Source organism: Microcaecilia unicolor, chromosome 6 (assembly GCF_901765095.1).
Source record: "Microcaecilia unicolor chromosome 6, aMicUni1.1, whole genome shotgun sequence".
Lineage (NCBI taxonomy): Eukaryota > Metazoa > Chordata > Amphibia > Gymnophiona > Siphonopidae > Microcaecilia > Microcaecilia unicolor.
The window spans coordinates 79037437-79057191 of record NC_044036.1 but is presented as its reverse complement, the minus strand read 5'-3'; the positions used below and the strand labels follow the sequence as shown (position 1 = coordinate 79057191).

At 42.8% G+C, this 19755-nt stretch overlaps 1 protein-coding gene across 3 annotated transcripts in view; it reads left to right on the top strand.

The window, feature by feature from the left end:
* The window catches only part of DPYD (dihydropyrimidine dehydrogenase), a 1476885-nt gene that overhangs the window by 235181 nt on the left and 1221949 nt on the right, over positions 1-19755 (top strand). For all 3 annotated transcript variants that reach the window (XM_030205306.1, XM_030205305.1, XM_030205304.1), the window contains one exon: positions 15578-15660. In XM_030205306.1, the coding sequence (XP_030061166.1) occupies positions 15578-15660 (83 nt within the window). The remainder of the gene's footprint in view (positions 1-15577; positions 15661-19755) is intronic.

The following is a 19755-nucleotide window of genomic DNA, read 5'->3' as shown; positions in this document are numbered from 1 at the left end:
GAACTATGGGAGCTGTGGAGGGACATAATCGAAAGGGGTGCCCAAGTTTTCCTGAGGACGTCCTCGCAGGACGTCCTGGCGAAGGAGCGGGGAAACCCGTATTATCGAAACAAGATGGGCGTCCATCTTTCATTTCGATAATACCGTCGGGGACGCCCAAATTGCGAAATTTAGGTTGACCTTAGAGATGGTCATCCTTAGGTCATCCCTGATTTTCGGCAATGATGGAAACCAAGGACGCCCATCTCAGAAACGACCAAATCCAAGCCATTTGGTCATGGGAGGAGCCAGAATTCATAGTGCACTGGTCTCCCTCACATGCCAGGACACCAACCGGGCACCCTAGGGGACACTGCAGTGGACTTCACAAATTGCTCCCAGATGCATAGCTCCCTTACTTTGGGTGCTGAACCCCACAACCCCCCCCCCGAAAACCCACTACCCACAACTGTACAACACTACCATAGCCCTAAGAGGTGAAGGGGGCACCTACATGTGGGTACAGTGGGTCTCTGGTGGGTTTTGAAGGGCTCACATTTACCACCACAAGTGTAACGGTGGGGGGTGGGTCTGGGTCTGCCTGCCTGCCTGAAGTGCACTGCACCCACTAAAACTGTTCCAGGGACCTGCATACTGCTGTCAGGGAGCTGGGTATGGCATCTGAGGCTGGCAAAAATATTTAAAACGTTTTTTTTTAGGGTGGGAGGGGGTTAGTGACCACTGGGGGAGTAAGGGGAGGTCATCCCTGATTCCCTTCAGTGGTCATCTGGCCAGTTCGGGCACCTTTTTGAGGCTTGGTCATAAGAAAAAATGGACACCCTTCTTTTTTCCATTATCTGTCAAGAACGCCCATGTGTTAGGCACACCCCAGTCCTGCCTTTGCTATGCTTCCAACACGCCCCCGTGAACTTTGGTCATCCCCGCAACGGAAAGCAGTTGAGGACACCCAAAATTGGCTTTCGATTATGCCGATTTGGGCGACCCTGGGAGAAGGACGCCCATCTCCCGATTTGTGTCGAAAGATGGGCGCCCTTCTCTTTCGAAAATAAGCCTGATAGTATATAACAGTAATGGTCAAGCAGCCACACTTTTAAAGGTACCCCTACAGCATCATCTTGTCAGTGGGAGCAATTGATTCCCAATAGATGCCAGCATACTTGTGCACGTTAGCTTTAATTCCTACCATTTGTATTTTTCTTCTGTTGTGAGTGGAAATGCTCTAGGGAGTAACCTTTCTGAGTGTGGGATGAGATTTGAAAACTCACTGTTAATTATTATGATTGCAATTACTACTACCACAGTTTGTGCTGACAAGTGAATCATAATCTTTTCAAGGTAGTGAGGATTTTCAAAGACACCCAGCAAACATTTTGAATTGCTGCGAGGATGCTTTTAGAGGGGAGAGAGGAAAGAAAGTGAGATAATTAAAATAATGAGGAAGGTCAGTTTTAGACATTGCAAAGCTGTCATTGCATACATAATACAATGCTGAAAATTCTACTAGTGTTTCACTTGGCATTTGAAAAATGTTCAAAGGTTAATCAGATACTTCACCATCTATAAATTACAAATCATGCATTTGCCTTTAAACCAATTATATTGATCCATTCAATATTCACATCTCATATGAAGACAAGTATAACAAATCTGTGAATATACATTGTAATAAATAGTTAAAAAGTCTAAACTGTGTTTGCATATCTAATGGGAATCTCCTTGCTGGCAAGTACGGTGCATAATTTCAAATTTTGGAATGGTTTTCTCTGCTTTCCAAATTATGATAATAATTTTCTAGTGACAGAAACTATCTAAGAGGTGCACCATATAGATGCTAAATAAAAGAAAGGAAAATTGGTTCTTTGTTTTATTTTTTTGTGATCCTAGACATATGGAAGAGAAAAAGAAAAGGAGGAAGGAAGCACCTTGGAAAGACAACTCTAGTGGAAAGCCTGTGGCTTAGTAATTTGACTGGTGAGAAGGAATTCACATTACTTGAGAGAGAGGGAATTCTAGGTATTACATAATAGCTACATCTAGTACCTGGACTTAGGGACTAAGATTCTGAAAGAAGCCCTGGTGTGTGACACCTGGTAGAGGATTACTTTTATTTTAGCATTTAACTTACACCTTTCCAGTTATAGGGACAGTTAAGTATTTCCCATGTCCCCAGAGGACTCACAGTCTAACTTCCCTGTTTAAACAAACTGCGCTAGTGGCTGCCGTGTGGCAATGCTGACACAGCCCATTCAAAGTGAATGGACTGTGTCGGAATTACTGCACCAACAGAAAACGAAATCAACAATATCCTTGTCTCTGGTAACAAAAAATATGAGTACTGCAACAACCAGGACTGGAGCCACCAAAAATATACAAATATATCTCAGTGTCACAGCTTGCAAAAAATGACTTATATATACAAGTCTCGCAGTATCTCCTTAGGATTCAGATGAAGAGAGATCTTGGCCTTAACCCTTGTCCCTGATGAAAGAGTTTGAAACCCGCAGAGTCGGGCAGTTTCAGGGGAAGGCGTCTACTGGACACTTAGAGTTTGTATCTATATTCAGCGAGGCAACTTCAAGATAAGTGCACAGTGTTTCACGATTTATTATTGCAAGTTGATAAACGATATTAATAGCACTTAGGTGATGGGGTGCAAATGACAAAAAATACCCTCCCAAAAAATCTTTAAGAGTAACCCGATGAAAGAAGTGCTATATCACTGATTAGCAGCTTTATTGTCTGCATTGAATAGTGGGTTATATCTGAGGGTACTCTAAACATATTATATATATATATATATAAGTCATTTTTTGCAAGCTGTGACACTGAGATATATTTGTATATTTTTGGTGGCTCCAGTTCTCGTTGTTGGAATTACTGCACCAGCATGGCTTTGTAAACGGGAGGGGGGGGGGGGCAAGTTTGTACCTGAAGCGATGGAAGATTAAGGGGCTCTTTAATAAACTCTATTACACACCAATGCATGGTGATAAAAGGCTTACCATAAAACAAGTTTATTTATTTATTAGGATTTATTTACTGCCTTTTTGAAGGAATTCACTCAAGGTGGTGCACAGAAAGAATAAGTCAAACATAAGCAATAGACAATTACAGCAGCAAAAATATACAAACAACAATTATGAAAAGAAATGAATGTATTAGTTTCAATTGATGATAATGCTGTGCTATAATTCCTGGTTTGTCCAGTCTCTTTGTATGTAACCTGCATAGAAATGTGAGGTATTGTGGGCTATAACCCCCCCACCCCCTCCCGTTTACAAAGCTGCACTAGTGGATGGTGTTGCGCTAATGCCGACACAGCCCAGTCACTTGGAACGGGCTGTATTGGCAGCCACTAGTGCCTTTGTAAACAGGGGGAAAAGTGAGATCTTATGTTATATTATAGGTTCAGTGTTAAGTAACAGAGTAACAGGAGTAAAAAAATAAGGGGATTGTTTAAAGAGAGTTGCAAATGAGGTCAGAAAGGTGCTTGAACATTATCTTAGCTAGAGTAAGAGTAGGTAAACATGTCCTGCTATAGTATGTGCAGCCAGTGTCATTTACTTCTTCCATTAAAGGTCTGGTTGAAGAGCCAATCTTTTAATTGGTTCCAGAAATATAGATAGTCTTATGTTAAGCGAAGCCTTTCAGGGAATGCATTCCAGAGTGTGGGGACTACTCCAGAGAAGACTCGTTTGCGGGTATTACATTGTGTGATGTCCTTTGGAGAGGGTGTGGTTAGGGATACTCCTTGGGAGGACCTTAGTGACCCTGGAGGTGTGTAGAGGGAGATCCTGTTTTTCAAGTATCCTGGGCCATTTCCTTTAAAGGCCTTGAAGGTCAAACAGAGAGTTTTAAATTTGGCCCTGTATTGTATTCCAGTGAAGTTTTTGTAAAAATGGTGTGATGTGGTCATATTGCTTACTACTCTAGCTGCAGCATTCTGAATCAATTGGAGCCGGTGAAGACCCTTTGTAGTCAAACCAGTGTAGTTAAAACATTTTGTGGTAATTTGCCTGTCAGCGTGAACTAATTGCATGCTAATTTTTGTTGTTGTTAGTTTTTGGGAAGACAGCATGTTATGGGTAGGGAGTGGACATGGAAGCATTATCCAGCTAGCACATTTGCATTAGCATGTGTCAACTGGATAATGCAGACTTAACTTTGGAGCATCTAGCATCTCATAAATAGGAAGAGATAAGTGCTGTCATGTTAATATTTTTGCAGGTCTTGCGTGCTAATGGAAAGATTAGCAAAGAACCTGCAAAAATAAAAAAGAATAACACCTTATTGTTGGGTCATGTTGGAAATGAGCTCAGTGCATGGGGAAATCCTGCATGAAAACACATTAAGCACATTTTATAACACTTTTTAGTAAAAGGGCCCCTAACCAGCTCATTTTCGAAAGAGATCGCCAGCAATCTCCGGACACAAATCGGAAGATGGCCGGCGATCTCCTGAAACAGGCCAAATCGGTATAATGGAAAGCCGATGTTTGCCAGCTTCAACTGCTTTCCATCGTGGAGCCGGCAAAATTTCAAGGGGCGTGTCAGTAGGGTAGTGAAGGAGGGACGGGGTGTGCTCACGAGATGGCCGGCTTCGCCCGATAATGGAAAAAAGAAAGCCGGCCTTGACAAGCATTTTGCCGGTTTTACTTTGTCCCTTTTTTTTCATGACCAAGCTTTAAAAAGGGGCCCCAACTGACCAGATGACCACCGGAGGGAATCGGGAATGACCTCCCCTTACTCCCCCAGTGGTCACTAACCCCCTCCCACCCCAAAAAAAATATAAGTGCTCCTCAGGGACGTCCTAAATCAAAACTATTTTTGCTTGGCTTTTTCAGTAGTAGTAGGGGGATTTGAACTGGCCACCTCTGAATTACAAGACTGGTGCACTAACCACTTGGCTACAGCTTCACTTTCTTGGGGGGTCCTCCCTTTTGAGTAAGTCCCTTCAGGTTTCTCTCAGCCAATCACAGACAGGGGTCTCTCTCAGCCAATCACAGCGCATTTAGCTGTCTGTGATTGGCTAAGAGAGACCCCTGTCTGTGATTGGCTGAAATAGACCTGAAGGGGCATAACCAAAAGGGAGAGACATCCAAGGAAGTGGAGCTGTGGCCAAGTGGTTAGAACATGGGTTTTGTAATCCAGAGGTGGCTGGTTCAAATCCCACTGGTACTACTCAAAAAGCTGTATTGAGCACTTGGATTTTTTTTCCACTTTTTTGAAGCCGACCATCTGTAAACCTGGCAATCTCAACATTTGACCTAAATGTTAAGATTTAGCCGGCCCCAACTGTATTATCAAAAGAAAAGATGGCCGGCCATCTTTTTCGATAATACGGTTGGCACCGCCCCTTTGCAGAGCCAGCCCCAAAGATGGCTGGCCATATAGATGGCCGGTGCCATTTGATTATGCCCCTCTAAGTGACTTGCCCAGTGTCACAAGGAACATCAGTGGGATTTAAACCCTAGTCTGTTTGGTTCCCAACCTGCTGCTCTCCTTCACTACAATGTTGTAGTGACTGATTTAAGTGAGTTGGAAGTGGTGTAAAATCACAACACTGTAGTCTACGAGATCCCGGTTGTGACTTTAGCTGGAAGACTAAGGAAACAGATGATAATTCAAGAACAAAAAGAAAAATAAATGGTATCTATATTTATAAAAGGATATTTCAAAATCACTGCAGTTTTTTTAAACCATTGGGCTGCCAGGTGTTTCAAGTATTCCATAAAATGTTCATCGTTGCAAGACTTGTGGCTCTGAATCTTCAAATGAGAATTTCTGTGTACAAAACCAAAAAGCCCTAATTTAAAAAGTATCCCCATGTGTAAATATAACAACATTTACACATGTGCAGTGGCCTCCATGTGTAAATGACATGTCAAGAACAGGGGCTGTTTACACAAGCATATGTTTACTATATTTAGATGTCAAGGGGCATAGCATGCGTATGATATAGAGATGGATTATCTTGAGAGGTCCAATGCAGATTTCCCATTTCACATAGGGAATCCACGTCTGTATGCAAAACAACAGACATCAGTCTTGACGGCTACTCCAACACATCTATGCCTACTGAAAAGAGCAGCTGTCAATGCTGAAGTCTGGCTCTCCACCCCCCAAAACTGCCCCTCCCAAGAAGCCCTCCTGACCACCTCAAGTAGATTACCCACTCCATCATCCAATCCCCAAACCTCCTCATGTTACAACCCTCCCCAACATCTGATCCCCTCACACTATAGCATTCAGCAGATACATTATACAACAACAGTGGCGTACCGTGGACTGGGCGGTTCAACCCAGGTGCACGCTGCTGGAGGGGTACAGAGAACAGCCGTGTGGCTGTGGGCTCCACTGGTTCCCTGCTTCCTCTGCCCTGAAACAGGTTATTTCCTGTTCCTGGGCAGAGAGAGCAGGGTACTTATTTTGTACCAGGGGCAATGAAGGGTTAAGTGACTTGCCCAGAGTCACAAGGGCTATTGCAGTGGTGTACAGTTGGGTACAGTAGGTTTTGGTGAGATTTGGAAGGCTCATCATATAATATAAGGGGGTAATGGTGAGATGAGTACCTGGGACCTTTTATATGAAGTCCACTGCAATGCCTCCTAGGGTACACAACTGCTCTGCTAAGGTGTCTTATGTGGTCTGTCTACTAAGAATAGTGCCCCCCTCTCATATATCCCAATGGATTGTTTTTGTGCATTGTTCCATTAGACTTTTTTTTTTAATGGTCCAAAAAGATAGGCATACTGAGCACAAAAACATCTAGCAAATGACCTTTTTCAAAGCAAAAAGTTGGATGTTTTTCTGGTTTGAAAGTGGCCATATTCACTACTAGATTTTTGGACGTTTTTCGCAAACTCCAGATTCTATATAGAGTGACTTAAGTTGCGTGCATACCACAAAGACAGTGCATGCAAATCTATCTCATTCATATAAACTGTATATATCATGAAAACTGATCTGTAAAGGTAGTCCTGAAGAAGAAGGTTGAAAACCATTACTTTGTACACTAGTAGAACCTTTTAAGAGGAAGTGGGTAAATACAAATGTTACAATACCTGTGTTGACACATGTTCAGCTGGCACTTGCTATACTGCCTTTCAATGAACGTTTAAGATTAACCATATGGAAGCCAGGGCAGGATTAACACATAGGTGGACTAGATATATGCCTAGGGCCCAAATGTTTAGTAGATGTTCTATTATATTTGGTAATTCAGTGGCTTCCAAAGTAGATTTTTGACCCATTAAGCCAGCTGCTGGCAGAAAATAGAATGTGGGGGGGGGGGGGGGGGGGGGGGGGGGGGGGGGGGGGGGGGGGGAGGGAGGGGGGAGGACACAGAGACACTACTGTGTGCAGAGGTCAATCTATTTGTTCCACCTCCTATGTATCCAACCTGAGGCAACCTAAGCAGAGTAAGGTGTCACAATCATATTTTATGATTCTTTGCCTGTCACGCTTGTCTCATCTAACTCCCTTACTTGTTTTGAGATATTACTCATTAGGCTGGACACAAAACCTAGCATCCATCCTGGCTCCGGACCTTGAAACTTGGGAAACTCTACCTCAATATCTCAGAGGCCATATCCACTTAGCTTCATCTCATGATTATGGTTGATGTTAACTTATATGTAGATAATCCCTATAGAGCATGAGACAAATAATTCCTCTCTCTTTTTATCTGACCTTGAGCTCTAGCAACTTGTCTTTTTTTTTCAACTCATGTGGCAGATCATACTCTGTATCTTGTCCTCACAAGAGGTGAGCTCTCCTCCAGTCTTAATAATTTCTCTCCAACAACTATTTCCTAGTCAGACCACTTTTCATTCTCTTTTCAGCTTACTGTTCCCACACTCACAGGGACATCTCTCTCTTGCACTAGAAATCTTGGTCATATTGATTCTAACACCTTGACCCTTTTGTGCAACTTACTTCCTGACAATTTTGACACATTATCTCTTGCTGATCAATTCTTTATCTGAGACTTTGTCTTGCATTCAGCCTTGGATTCTATAGCTCCTCTCTGGATCTGTATAATCTTCCTCTTACCTGTTGACATGCAGCATTCCCCAGAGGTCTGTTTTGGTTCCCCTGTTGTTTAATATTCTTTTTAGCCCTCTGGCCACTATTATGCAGGACCTGGAGATCAGCAGTTTCTCTTATGCTAATGATATATTGCTGATTGATTATATTGATTCCCACTGCACTGACTTGTTCCAACTATATTGTTCTCTTGACTTTATTGCCTCTTAGCTACAGTCAAATTTACTTATCACCTCTCTAAGATTGTGGCCTCCTGGATCACTGAAAGATTATCCCATCCCTCATATGCCCCTACCCTGCTAGGTGCCTCTATTACTTGAGTAGACTCCTTTAAAAATGTGGGAGTCATTATCAATTCCCATCTTTCATTTTCCTCTCAAATCTCTTTTGATGAGAATGCCTGTTTCTTAAGCCTATGGCAGTTCTGTACTCTATGAAATTATCTTTATGAGGTTGCCCAACACATTCTACTCTGGCATCTTTGCCTCTGAGATCAAATGCCTTCAAGTGGTTCAAAATATCATGATCCAACTCTTGTGCCACACAGTTAAATATGACCATGGGGCTCATTTTCAAAGCACCTAGACTTAACAAAATTACGTGGAGGGACATTTTCAAAAGAAACGTCCAAGTTGCGATTTGGACGTCTTTGCAAAACGTCGAAAATTCAGGGGGGGGGGGCAGGGAACTCATATTTTCAAAAAAAGATGGATGTCCATCTTTCGTTTCGAAAATACCATCAGAGACGTCTAAATCCTTAAATTTGGACATCCTTGGATTTAGACGTTTCTGACTTTCGGCGATTTTCGAAAACAGATGTCCATGTCAAAAACGTCCAAATGCAAGCCATTTGGACATGGGAGGAGCCAGCATTTGTAGTGCACTGGTCCCCCTGACATGCCAGGACATCAACCAGGCACCCTAGAGGGCACTGCAGTGGACTTCATAAAATGCTCTCAGAAACACAGCTCCCTTATCTTGTGTGCTGAGCCCCCCATCCCCCCACCAAAACACACTACCCACAACTGTACACCACTAGCATAGCCCTTACGGGTGAAGGAGGCTCCTATATATTGATACAGTGGGTTTATGGTGGGTTTTGTAGAGCTTGCTCTTTCCTCCACAAATGTAACAGGTAGGGGGTTATGGGCCTGGGTCTGCTTGTCTGAAGTGCACTGCAGTACCCACTAAAACTGCTCCTGGGACCTTCATGCGCTGTCATGGACCTGAGTATGACATCTGAGGCTGGCACAAAATATTTTGAAAGATGTTTTTTGAGGGTGGGAGGGGGTTAGTGATCACTGGGGTAGTAATGGGAGGTCATCCCTGATTTCCTCTGGTGTCATCTGGTCATTTTGGGCACCTTTTTGTGCCTTATTTGTAACAAAAACATGTCCGGGTGAAAACGTTCAAGTGTTCATCATGGACGTCCTTGCTTTTTTCGATTATGGGTCAAAGACGTCCAAGTGTTAGGCATGCCCAAGTCCCGCCTTCGCTATGCCTTCAACATGTCCCCTTGAAATTTGGACGTCCTTGCGATGGACTGCAGTTGGAGATGTCCAAAATCGGGTTTCGATTATACCGATTTGGACGTCTCTGGGAGAAGGACCTCTATCTTTCGTTTTATGTGGAAAGATGGACGTCCTTCTCCTTCGAAAATGAGCCCGATAGTAACCTATGGAACTTTGTAAGTCTAAGTACTTTGAAAATACACCTCTCGCCCCCCCCCTTTTTTTTCAACCTCACCAGCTTTAATACCATACATAATGCAATTTAAAATTTTGCCTTTGGCACATAAAGTCCTTATCCTCTGTAATTAGTCTATCCACCCATTCAGTCTTTGAATCTTTATCATTTTGTAACTTCAAGAGTATCTCAAGCCAGATTGGCATCAAGACATAGGGGTCCTTTTACTAAGGTGCGCTGAAAAATGGTCTGCGGTAGTGTAGGCACAGGTTGTGGGCACGTGCAGATCCATTTTTCAGTTTGTCTGCAAAAAATGCCTTTTTAAAATTTTTGACGAAAATGGATGTGCAGCAAAATAATAATTGCAACGTGTTCATTTTGGGTCTGAGACCTTATCACAAGCCATTGACTTAGCGACAAGGTCTCACGTGTTAACAGGGAAGTAGTGACCTACTTGCATAGAATGCCACTTGACGTGCGTCCACTACGCGCGTCAGAAAAACATGCGCATCAAAAATGAAATTACCTCAAGAGCCAAGTGGTAACTCTAAATTGGCGTGTGTTGGGCGCCCATAGGCACCTATGCGGCTTATTAAAAGGGCTCCATAGTGTTTTTTTCTTCACGGTGCCTTCTCTATGGAATCTGATCCTCCTCTTCCTGAGATCAGAATTCTCTTATAAACTATTCCTACTGAATCTTAAAATCCTTCTCTTTTCCTCTGCTTTCCTGGGTAGTGTGTGAGTTGTGGCAAGTCTACACTGCCAGCATGTTCTTGGTTCCTTTGAACCTGTTGTATCTCTTTCTCTGTGCTCTTTCCACTTTCATATCTGACTGCTGGAGATCTGCTTCTTTTTACTCTTTTGATATTTGAAATGACTATAACCCACTTTGGTGTTTGGTTACAAAGGGTGGTAGAGTAAATGCAATTAACAAAAGCATTGTTCTCCAGTTGGCAGGTAAAAAAATCAGTGATAAGCCTTACCTGCTACTTCCTCCTCTGCCAGTTTTCTTTTGCAGTCAGAACCCACAAGGCTATGTATAGGTAAGATATATGGTGGCCTATTATACTCATTTGCCTAGGACCCAGCAAAGAGTTAATAGTGCATTGACTGAGGACAATATTTAAAAGCCCTAATGAGTTCAGAACAGGTGCTTGCTGTATAAATGCTCTTATTTCAATTTCTTGAAGTAATTCATAGATAAATTTGGTCATATTAAGTTAATATGATGGTAATTTTATAAACTATTTTTGTGTATAAAATGCAGATTTACTTGGCTTGGTAAATGGGCTTTTATAAAATAAGAACAAAGAAAATCATGGGTCCATGCTACGGGATACTGATGTACTACCTATATTTTTGTTATTGAATTAAATGTTTTGTCCCAAATTTGGAGGCTCTTAGTGCTTTTCTTTGTTCCTTTTTGGCTTGTGCCTTGTGCTTCAAACCCTCTCTGTGCTGCTTCATGAACTCTTATAAAATAAGGTCATGCCTAAAAGTCACAATGTGCATGCCAATATGCACTTGTGCAGTGGGCATGCTCATAGACTGAGTTTAGGTGGAGCATAGGTAGAGACTTAATTTACACACATTTTATAAAATAAACTAACCACAAAGATGGCAGCATGTTCACTATGGATATACATCATCCTCTAGCCTCAGAGTCTACTGAACATGAGGGCCCAGGACATGGATTAAGGTATAGGATGCTAAACATTGTCAATATCAGCCCTGGGAATGGGTGGCCATATGCCCCAAGCTAAATGCGGTGCACCCCACAAATGGAGATGTGGAGGACTGCAAAAACTAATGGAGCCAGCTGAAGAAGGATATGAAACGCAAAGCTGGAGACAACCCACTGGATGCGAATCCTGTGAAACTCACCCCTGAGGAGCACATGGTGCACAAGCCCATTCCCAGGGACTCCATCCATTGCAGTTGCCTCAGAAGGAGGAGGGTGATTCAATGGCAGTAGAGGGGTCACAGGAGGGTGATATGGCAGATGAACAGCATGCTGAGGGCACCAACAAGGTGCCACCTGCAGAGGAGGAACAGCAGGAACAGTTAATAGTGGAACCCACACCCACCCCCCTGCCTGGATTTGCCAGATGCCTCTGTAGAGGCTGAGGAGCAAGATAAGGAGATGTTGCTGGCCTGTAAGGTACCCTCCCGCCACAGGCACAAAGTTGTGTGGCTGGCCAAAATGTGCAGTTGGCTGACTACCGGCACCAGAAGCCACAGCGCCTGCATGAGAGTGTGCAACTTCAGCAGAATCCAAAGCCAAGAGGACTGCTTGAAGATGCTGCGTACCATGAAGAAGAAAAGCCGATGTGCTTGGCATAATATATGGCAGCAGCTTCTAAGGATCTGGTGAGATCTCCACGATTATACTGAGGACTGGTCCAGCACACTGCCCACCCAGCCTACTGGACCCAGTGAGACCACAATTCCACCAGCAATTGGCATCAGTGTCCACACCACATAGCCCAGCTTCACAGCAACCGCCTCAGCTGTGAACAATCAACCGGCATCCAAGCAGGCATGGATGCGACTCACAGGACTTAGACTAGGTTCCTCTGGGGCAGCATGTACTACCTTCCTGGGTGTTGGGCCCAGCAGCAGCTTAGTCACAGTGCCAACCAGCTGGCCAGATTTCCATGGAGCAGCAGAGTCAGCTGCATTTTCTGATGACTCTGAGAGTAGTGGGAGCCTCACAGGGGAGGACTGTGACACGGTTTTTGCTCATGCAAGGCCTGGACCATCCCCTACAGCTAGAGGGAGGGGTGGGAGAGGTGGCCCCCCTGAGAGGATTGGGAGAGGGAGGGGGAGGAGAGGTAGGGCTATAAGGCACTTAATTTACATGCTGTGGTTGTGTTGCGGGGTAGAGTGTGTGTGTGTGTGTGTGTGTATTTGTGTGTGTGTGTGTGTGTGTGCTGGAGAGGAGGTGTGGGGGTATATGTGTTGGGAGAGAGGATATGGTGTGTGTGTGTGTGTGTGTGGGTGTGTGCTTGGTGAGGGTGTGTGGGTGTGTGCTAGAGAAAGGGAGGGGCTATGTGCTAGGGGAGGGGAGGGGTATGTGCAGGGGGGAGGGGGTATGTGCAGAGGGGGTGGATATAAAAGATATGGTAAGCACAAATAAATACTGCTCTTAACTTTACAGAAAATTTCTCTGTATGAGTATTTGTCTGGCATGGACCCCCAGCTAGTGTAGTCCCTGGTGAGCTACGTGGGCATGGGGGGCTCTTCATCATCTTGGTCTTGCTATTGCAGCTGCTGCTGTGTCCTCTGGCAGAGGATGTCTTCTTTGCTGTGCCAAGTTGTGCAGCAGGCCGTAGGCCATGAAGATCTTGGCGACTTTTTCTGGGCTGTAGAGGAACTCCCTTCATAACAGTTGAGAAATCTAAACCTATTTTTGAGCTGGCCAAAGGTCCGTTCGATGATAATGTGGGTGTTCTTATGGCTTTTATTATATTGCTCCTCCGCCTCATTTAGGGGGTGGACAATGGGAGTCATGACCAAGTTTTGCAGGATGTGGGGGGAACAGGAATCACAGATATGGGTGGGGGGAGTGGATATGGTAGTTAGGAATCCCTGTACCATTTACCTGTTTACCTAGGAACCAGCTGTCAGTGATCTCCCCAGTGAAACCTGCAGTAGATTCCATAATGCTATATAGTCATCATAGATGGATACCAGGTATTAAGCACACACACATCCACAATCTACCCCTGGACATCACACACAACCTGCATGTTCAAGGAGTGATGTGATTTTCTATCCCTATAGATGTCCTCATGTGACCGGGGGGGGGGGGGGGAGGTGTCTGAGTGTGATGTATGTGCAGTTGATGAGGCCTATGACTGAAGGGAAGTGGTCTATGGTGTAGAACTGAGCCATGTTGTTTTGGAGGGCCTAGGCGGTATTGGGGAAGGTGTGTGGATAAGGAAGACATTGAGAAACTGGGTAAGATAGTTGGTGGGCTGACTGAAAAATTCTGGAGACAAGAAAGGCAAGGGAGGCTGTGAACATAAGGTGGACTGGCATTGGATTATTCCCGCATGTCCTGACCTGGAGGAGGGCTTATAACTGATCAGAGGTTCAGTATGGCAGCCCTATCAAAGCAGTACCTAGTAAGGCATTACTGGTCAGTGAGGTCCAGGAAGTAGGTTCTGGCCCTGAATACTTTGGGATTGGGGTATCTCTTCCAGGGCCTCCACTCCAAACACTCATCCACATCCAGAAAGTATCAGCCACAATAGCATTCAGTACATCCATGTCTGACGTGCAGGTGTCCCAACATCACTGGTGCAACCCACTAATGTGTCAGGTCTCTCGGGGAAATGTGAGCCCTTGGGCCGCTGTCACGGAGGTGGCAGCAGCAGGCAAAACCACCCAACAGGAGACAGGCAACCCTAAGACGGGCGGAAGTAGACAGGACTGGAGTGGCTGGGCTGGAGCTGAAAAGGAAAGCAACAAGGAATCCAGGAACAATGTCCTACAGCAGGGTTCAGGCTTGAGAAGCAGGATACAGGATACTCAATACAGGCTTCTCCCACAGGATTCAGGAAACTGTTCAGGAGACTGTTCTGCACTTTTGCTAGTCGCTTTCCCTACCAAGCTGCTTGCTGAACTTATGTGAATCTCATTTGTATATGATTTTCTTTGAGCATTGTTTGCTATTTCAAAATCAGTAACTTCTACCATTGATCTAAACACACACGGATTTTAACGGGGACTTTTAAGCATCAGCCCCTTAGAGACAAAAGACAAGCAGGGAGGGAGGTAGAATGGGAGATGTGGGGGGTTTGGTGACACTGAGGGTTTGGTGGGCAAAGGGGGCCAGGTACAGAGCAAATGGGTGTGGCTGGTGGGGCTAGCAGGTGTGGGCAAGAACTTGAGGAGGTGAAACACAGAGGAAGCAAGGCAGGAAATGTGAGGATCAAAAGTTTCAGACTGGGTCAAACAAACAAAAGTAACAAACCACTCAGCAACTCTCCACTGTTTCTCACAAACAACCAATTCCACCTCTTCACTCTCCAACTCAGCAATTCACAAATGAGTCCTAAGATAGGTTTGGCCTTGACCTAGATGCTTTTCAAGCAGGTCTAAATCACAACATTTTTTCTTTCCAGCCCCTGGAAGTCATTTCGCTATCCATTATTGCAAAAAAACTTCCATCACGTAATACCACCCACTCCCCTGAAATGCCCCTTCTGAAATTTATTTTTTGTTTTCTGTGAATATCGGACTTATACGTTTTTTAATGTGATTAATTATATGGTTTAAACATTTTCGTGTGAGAAACATGTCCATCTGCCACTTAAGCCATTTTTTGACTAGGAGTGGCCTAGTGTTTAGGGTGGTGGACTTTGGTCCTGAGGAACTGAGTTCAGTTCCCACTTCAGGCACAGGCAGCTACTTGTGACTCTGGGCAAGTCGCTTAACCCTCCATTTCCCCATCTAAGCCACATTGAGCCTGCCATGAGTGGGAAAGCATGGGGTACAAATGTAATAAAATTATTATTATTATGAATCCAAAAGTCAGTTAATTAATTTAAGAAACAAATAGAAAAATGATGAAATATGTATTTCACTGTGTACATCATCCTAAAGAACACTGATAAAATGATTTTCATGGCAACCATTTCTTAAGCAACCAAGGAATTCTGTTTTATTGGCTCATGTCAGTTTTAATGACTCTAATCCAGTAATAGCACAATATATAATTTACATGAAGATGATATCAATATCAATTATGTTTCTTCACAGGCGATGGGTATGTTACACTGTTTGAGATCAGTATGGGTACATTCACTTATTTATATATTTGCTTGTTTGTTTAGACCTGTGTGAAGCTAGAAAATAATTTTGATGACATCAAACACACGACCCTCAGTGAGCGAGGAGCCCTTCGAGAAGCAATGAGGTAAGTCTGGATCACCATAGCAACAGTCACAGATGTGCTAAAAGAAAAGTCATTCTTCATTATTGGAGAAACAAATGGGTTCATTGCCACCATTCAGCTCTGCTCTCTAAGGTATTAATTTGTCATTGGAGAGGCTTCCCTTGAGGCTGTACTTTGGGTTTGAAGCTGCATAAATGTTAAGCCTCCCTACACAGTAAAAATGTAAATGTGTATTTTCTTACTTAAAATGCTTAAGGGGTCCTAGTTTTATATTTATACTAAACTGTGTGAATGAATGAAAATATTGTTCATCTAAACTGAACATGTGTTGTTGAAATTGTACAGTGGGTGTTCTAAATGAATCTGTATTTCTTCCTAATTTGTATTGAAGTTTCAAAATATTGCAAGACATATAATTTCTCCTCCTATTAGGCATTAATGGGATTATATTACTGTGTTATAAAAACTGCATGGTTTCCTACTTAGAACATTAAAAACAATTCTAGTTATATTTTAATACAAGTCTTGGTGCTTTATGCAGATTCACGTATTATGTATTGCAGTTTGTATTGAATAAAAAAACTAGTTTGTGTTGAATTAAAAAAAAAATAATAATCAGCTCCATGGGCATGGAGGGGGGAGACAGAGAAGGGGGTTGGGTCATATGTTTTAAACTGAATTGGCACAGATATCAAATTGGATCAGATTCAGACCAATGAGACAGTGTATATTTTAGGATTTGCTTTGACTTTCTCAGACATCTACCTTTAATTTAGCCATACTTATAGATTTTTTTTGTAGACCCACATTCAAGAATTAGGGATGAAACTTTTATATTTTAAGTGATTTGTATATTTTGTATCTATGAATAAACATGGGTTTGCACTTACAGACTCTGTAATTGTTTTTATACATTCAAACCAATGTAAGTAGATCTGAATTTGAAAACAATGAGATTTGTTTGAAATAGACTGATTATCCACATTAATTAGAGTTCAATATTCGAAGTCCCAAACAGTGTTTTAAACTAGTCAAGAGAAGAGTTTTCCTAGCAGTAAACAGTATACCTGGCTTTCTTCTATATTTATAATAATACCTTTTTTTATATTCATACATGTTCCCTCTATACCTGGATTCCAGTTCTGTCCCTTCACCAGGACATATGATATAGGATATGGCAGTCACTGTCAGTCTCAATTATTAAATTTTAGTAGCTGTGTTCAAGGGCCAAAAACCACACACACCCTCATATCTCTCTAATCTATTTCTTTCCTATGTTTTTTTGTGCACTCTGTGTTCCTCCCAGGCCTCACTACTTTTTATTCCTTTGCCATCATGTATCAGATATGATGTCACAGGAGGTACAGCTTTTGACTACCTAGAACCAAACTTTGAAACTCTTTTCCACTATCTCTGCATGGAGCCCTCCAATCAAATGTAACCCCCTTGTTTAAGTGGTCTAGGCAGCTGCTTAGACTATGCCCAGGATAGGTGGACAACAGGGGTACACACTATAATGTGTTTTGTTGGGACCAGGGCAGGATTAAGGTTTACCTAGAAGGCCAAGCACGCTCTACACCAGACTACACACACTTCACACAATGATGAAGACCACAACAGATCTTTTGCTGAAATCAGAACTTTTACTGTCCTTCAACTGATGAGGGTACAGCTTCAACCATTTCAATACAGATAACCAACTATTTACAATAGCTTTCTCCTCTCCTCCAATAAAGTACAAAAATTACAAACAACTTCTCTGTATTCTCCTTGTTGCACAAACTTACTCACTGGTGTAGTGGGGGCTTGGCTTAGCTTACACAGTTCACTTGCTGGTACACTTAAGCAGATGTTAACTGTGATCAAGATTTAATTAGTTGGTAAGCACTTACAGATTCCTTGGTGGATAGGTGATAGACACTGTGGCTCTGTAGTGTTGATATTTCTCCTCCTGCCTGCTATGTTAGAAGCTGAAGCATGGGCGTAGACTGGGGGGGCAAGGGAGGCATTGCCCCAAACAAAACGACATACAACTTTCACCTGAAGTCGCAGTAAAAAGCACCAACAAACAGGTAGGCTCGACTCCTTTTAGGGTAGATAATGTTCACAATGAACTTTTTTTTTATTATTGCTCACATAGAAGAGATAACAGTTTTCAGTTTTGACACAGTATAAGTCATCACAAGAACAAAATATAAGACAACCAATGGACCTCATTAGGGAATTATAGCTTATTTAGTTATGTTTCAACAAATGAGATATCTGTACAAAACCAAATATTTATTTTTATTATTTTGACTTATAAAACCACTTGTTCCTGAAACATGCTTAAAACAGAAAAATCCATTTGTGTATCTAAAATTTAAACTTCTACAAAAGATCTTGAATTCAATCTCCATACGCTTTATGATGAAGACCACTCACTATTTTAGTAGCTACTTCATCCTGTTTATATCTTTTTGATGGTGTAGTCTCCAGTATTGTACACAATATTCTAATGCTTATGTTTACTAAGGTGCGCTATAGGTGCGTTAGCATTTTTAATGCGCATAAATGGTTTATGTGCGTTAAATGCTAATGCGCCCATAGAAATGTATAGGTGCATTAGCGTTTAGCATGCCTTAACTTTAAAGGCGTGCTAAAAATGCTAATGCACCTTAGTAAACCTACCCCTAAATGAGGTCCTGTTCAAACTTCTTCTACTAACCTATAAATGTACTCACTCTGCTGCTCCCCAGTATCTCTCCACACTCGTCCTTCCCTACACCCCTTCCCGTGCACTCCGCTCCATGGATAAATCCTTCTTATCTGTTCCCTTCTCCACTACTGCCAACTCCATACTTCGCGCCTTCTGTCTCGCTGCACCCTACGCCTGGAATAAACTTCCTGAGCCCCTACGTCTTGCCCCATCCTTGGCTACCTTTAAATCTAGACTGAAAGCCCACCTCTTTAACATTGCTTTTGACTCATAACCACTTGTAACCACTCGCCTCCACCTACCCTCCTCTCTTCCTTCCCGTTCGCATTAATTGATTTGATTTGCTTACTTTATTTATTTTTTGTCTATTAGATTGTAAGCTCTTTGAGCAGGGACTGTCTTTCTTCTATGTTTGTGCAGTGCTGCGTACGCCTTGTAGCGCTATAGAAATGCTAAATAGTAGTAGTAGTAGTAGGTCTCACCAGAGTCTTATACAGGGACATCATCACTTCCTTTTTCCTATTGGCCATTTCTCTCCCTATGCACCCAAGCATCTTTCTAGCTTTTGCCGTCACCTTTTGTTTAGCCATTTTAAGGTCATCACATATGATCACACCCAAGTCCCACCCCTCTTTTGTATACAAAAGTTCTTCATCCCCTAAACTATATTGTTCCCTTGGGTTTTGCAGCCCAAATGCATGACCCTGCATTTTTTTAGCATTAAATCTAAGCTGCCAAATTCCAGACTATTCCTCTAGCTTCTCTAAGCCCTTCCTCATTATTTACACCTTCAGGGGTATCTACCCTATTGTAGATTTTGGTATCATCTGCAAAGAGGTAAACCTTACCAGACAGCCCTTCAGCAATATCATTTGCAAAAATGTTAAAAAGAACCAGCCCAAGAACCGAACCTTGTAGCACACCCTTGATAACATCCTTTTCCTCAGAATGAGCAACCCTCTGTTGCCTTCCATGCAAACAGTTTCTAACCAGTTACTTTAGGGCCCACATTGAATGCACTCGGTTTAATTTATTAGTCATCTATGTGGAACTGTGCCAAAGGGTTTGCTAAAATCTAAATACACCACATCTAGCACTCTCCCTTGATCCAACTCTCTGGTCACCCAGTCAAAGAACAAATCCCTTGTAAAGTACATAAGTACTTAAGGAAAGAATGAGGATCAAATGACAGTGCCAATCTGGGTTTTAAAAGGTAATCTCAAGGATTTTGACAGTGTCACAAAAGGGCAGTGAATGACCATTGATAACTGGAAGGGAAAGAAAAGGAGAATAGGGGTTGGCCTGATCAAGGAAAAGTAGATTATCCTTAAGCAAAGAAGAGAACCTGTTCAACCAAACATTCAAAGATGAGGAGGCAGATGGGGTCATCTTCGACTCCTCCCTCTCCTTCTCTGCAC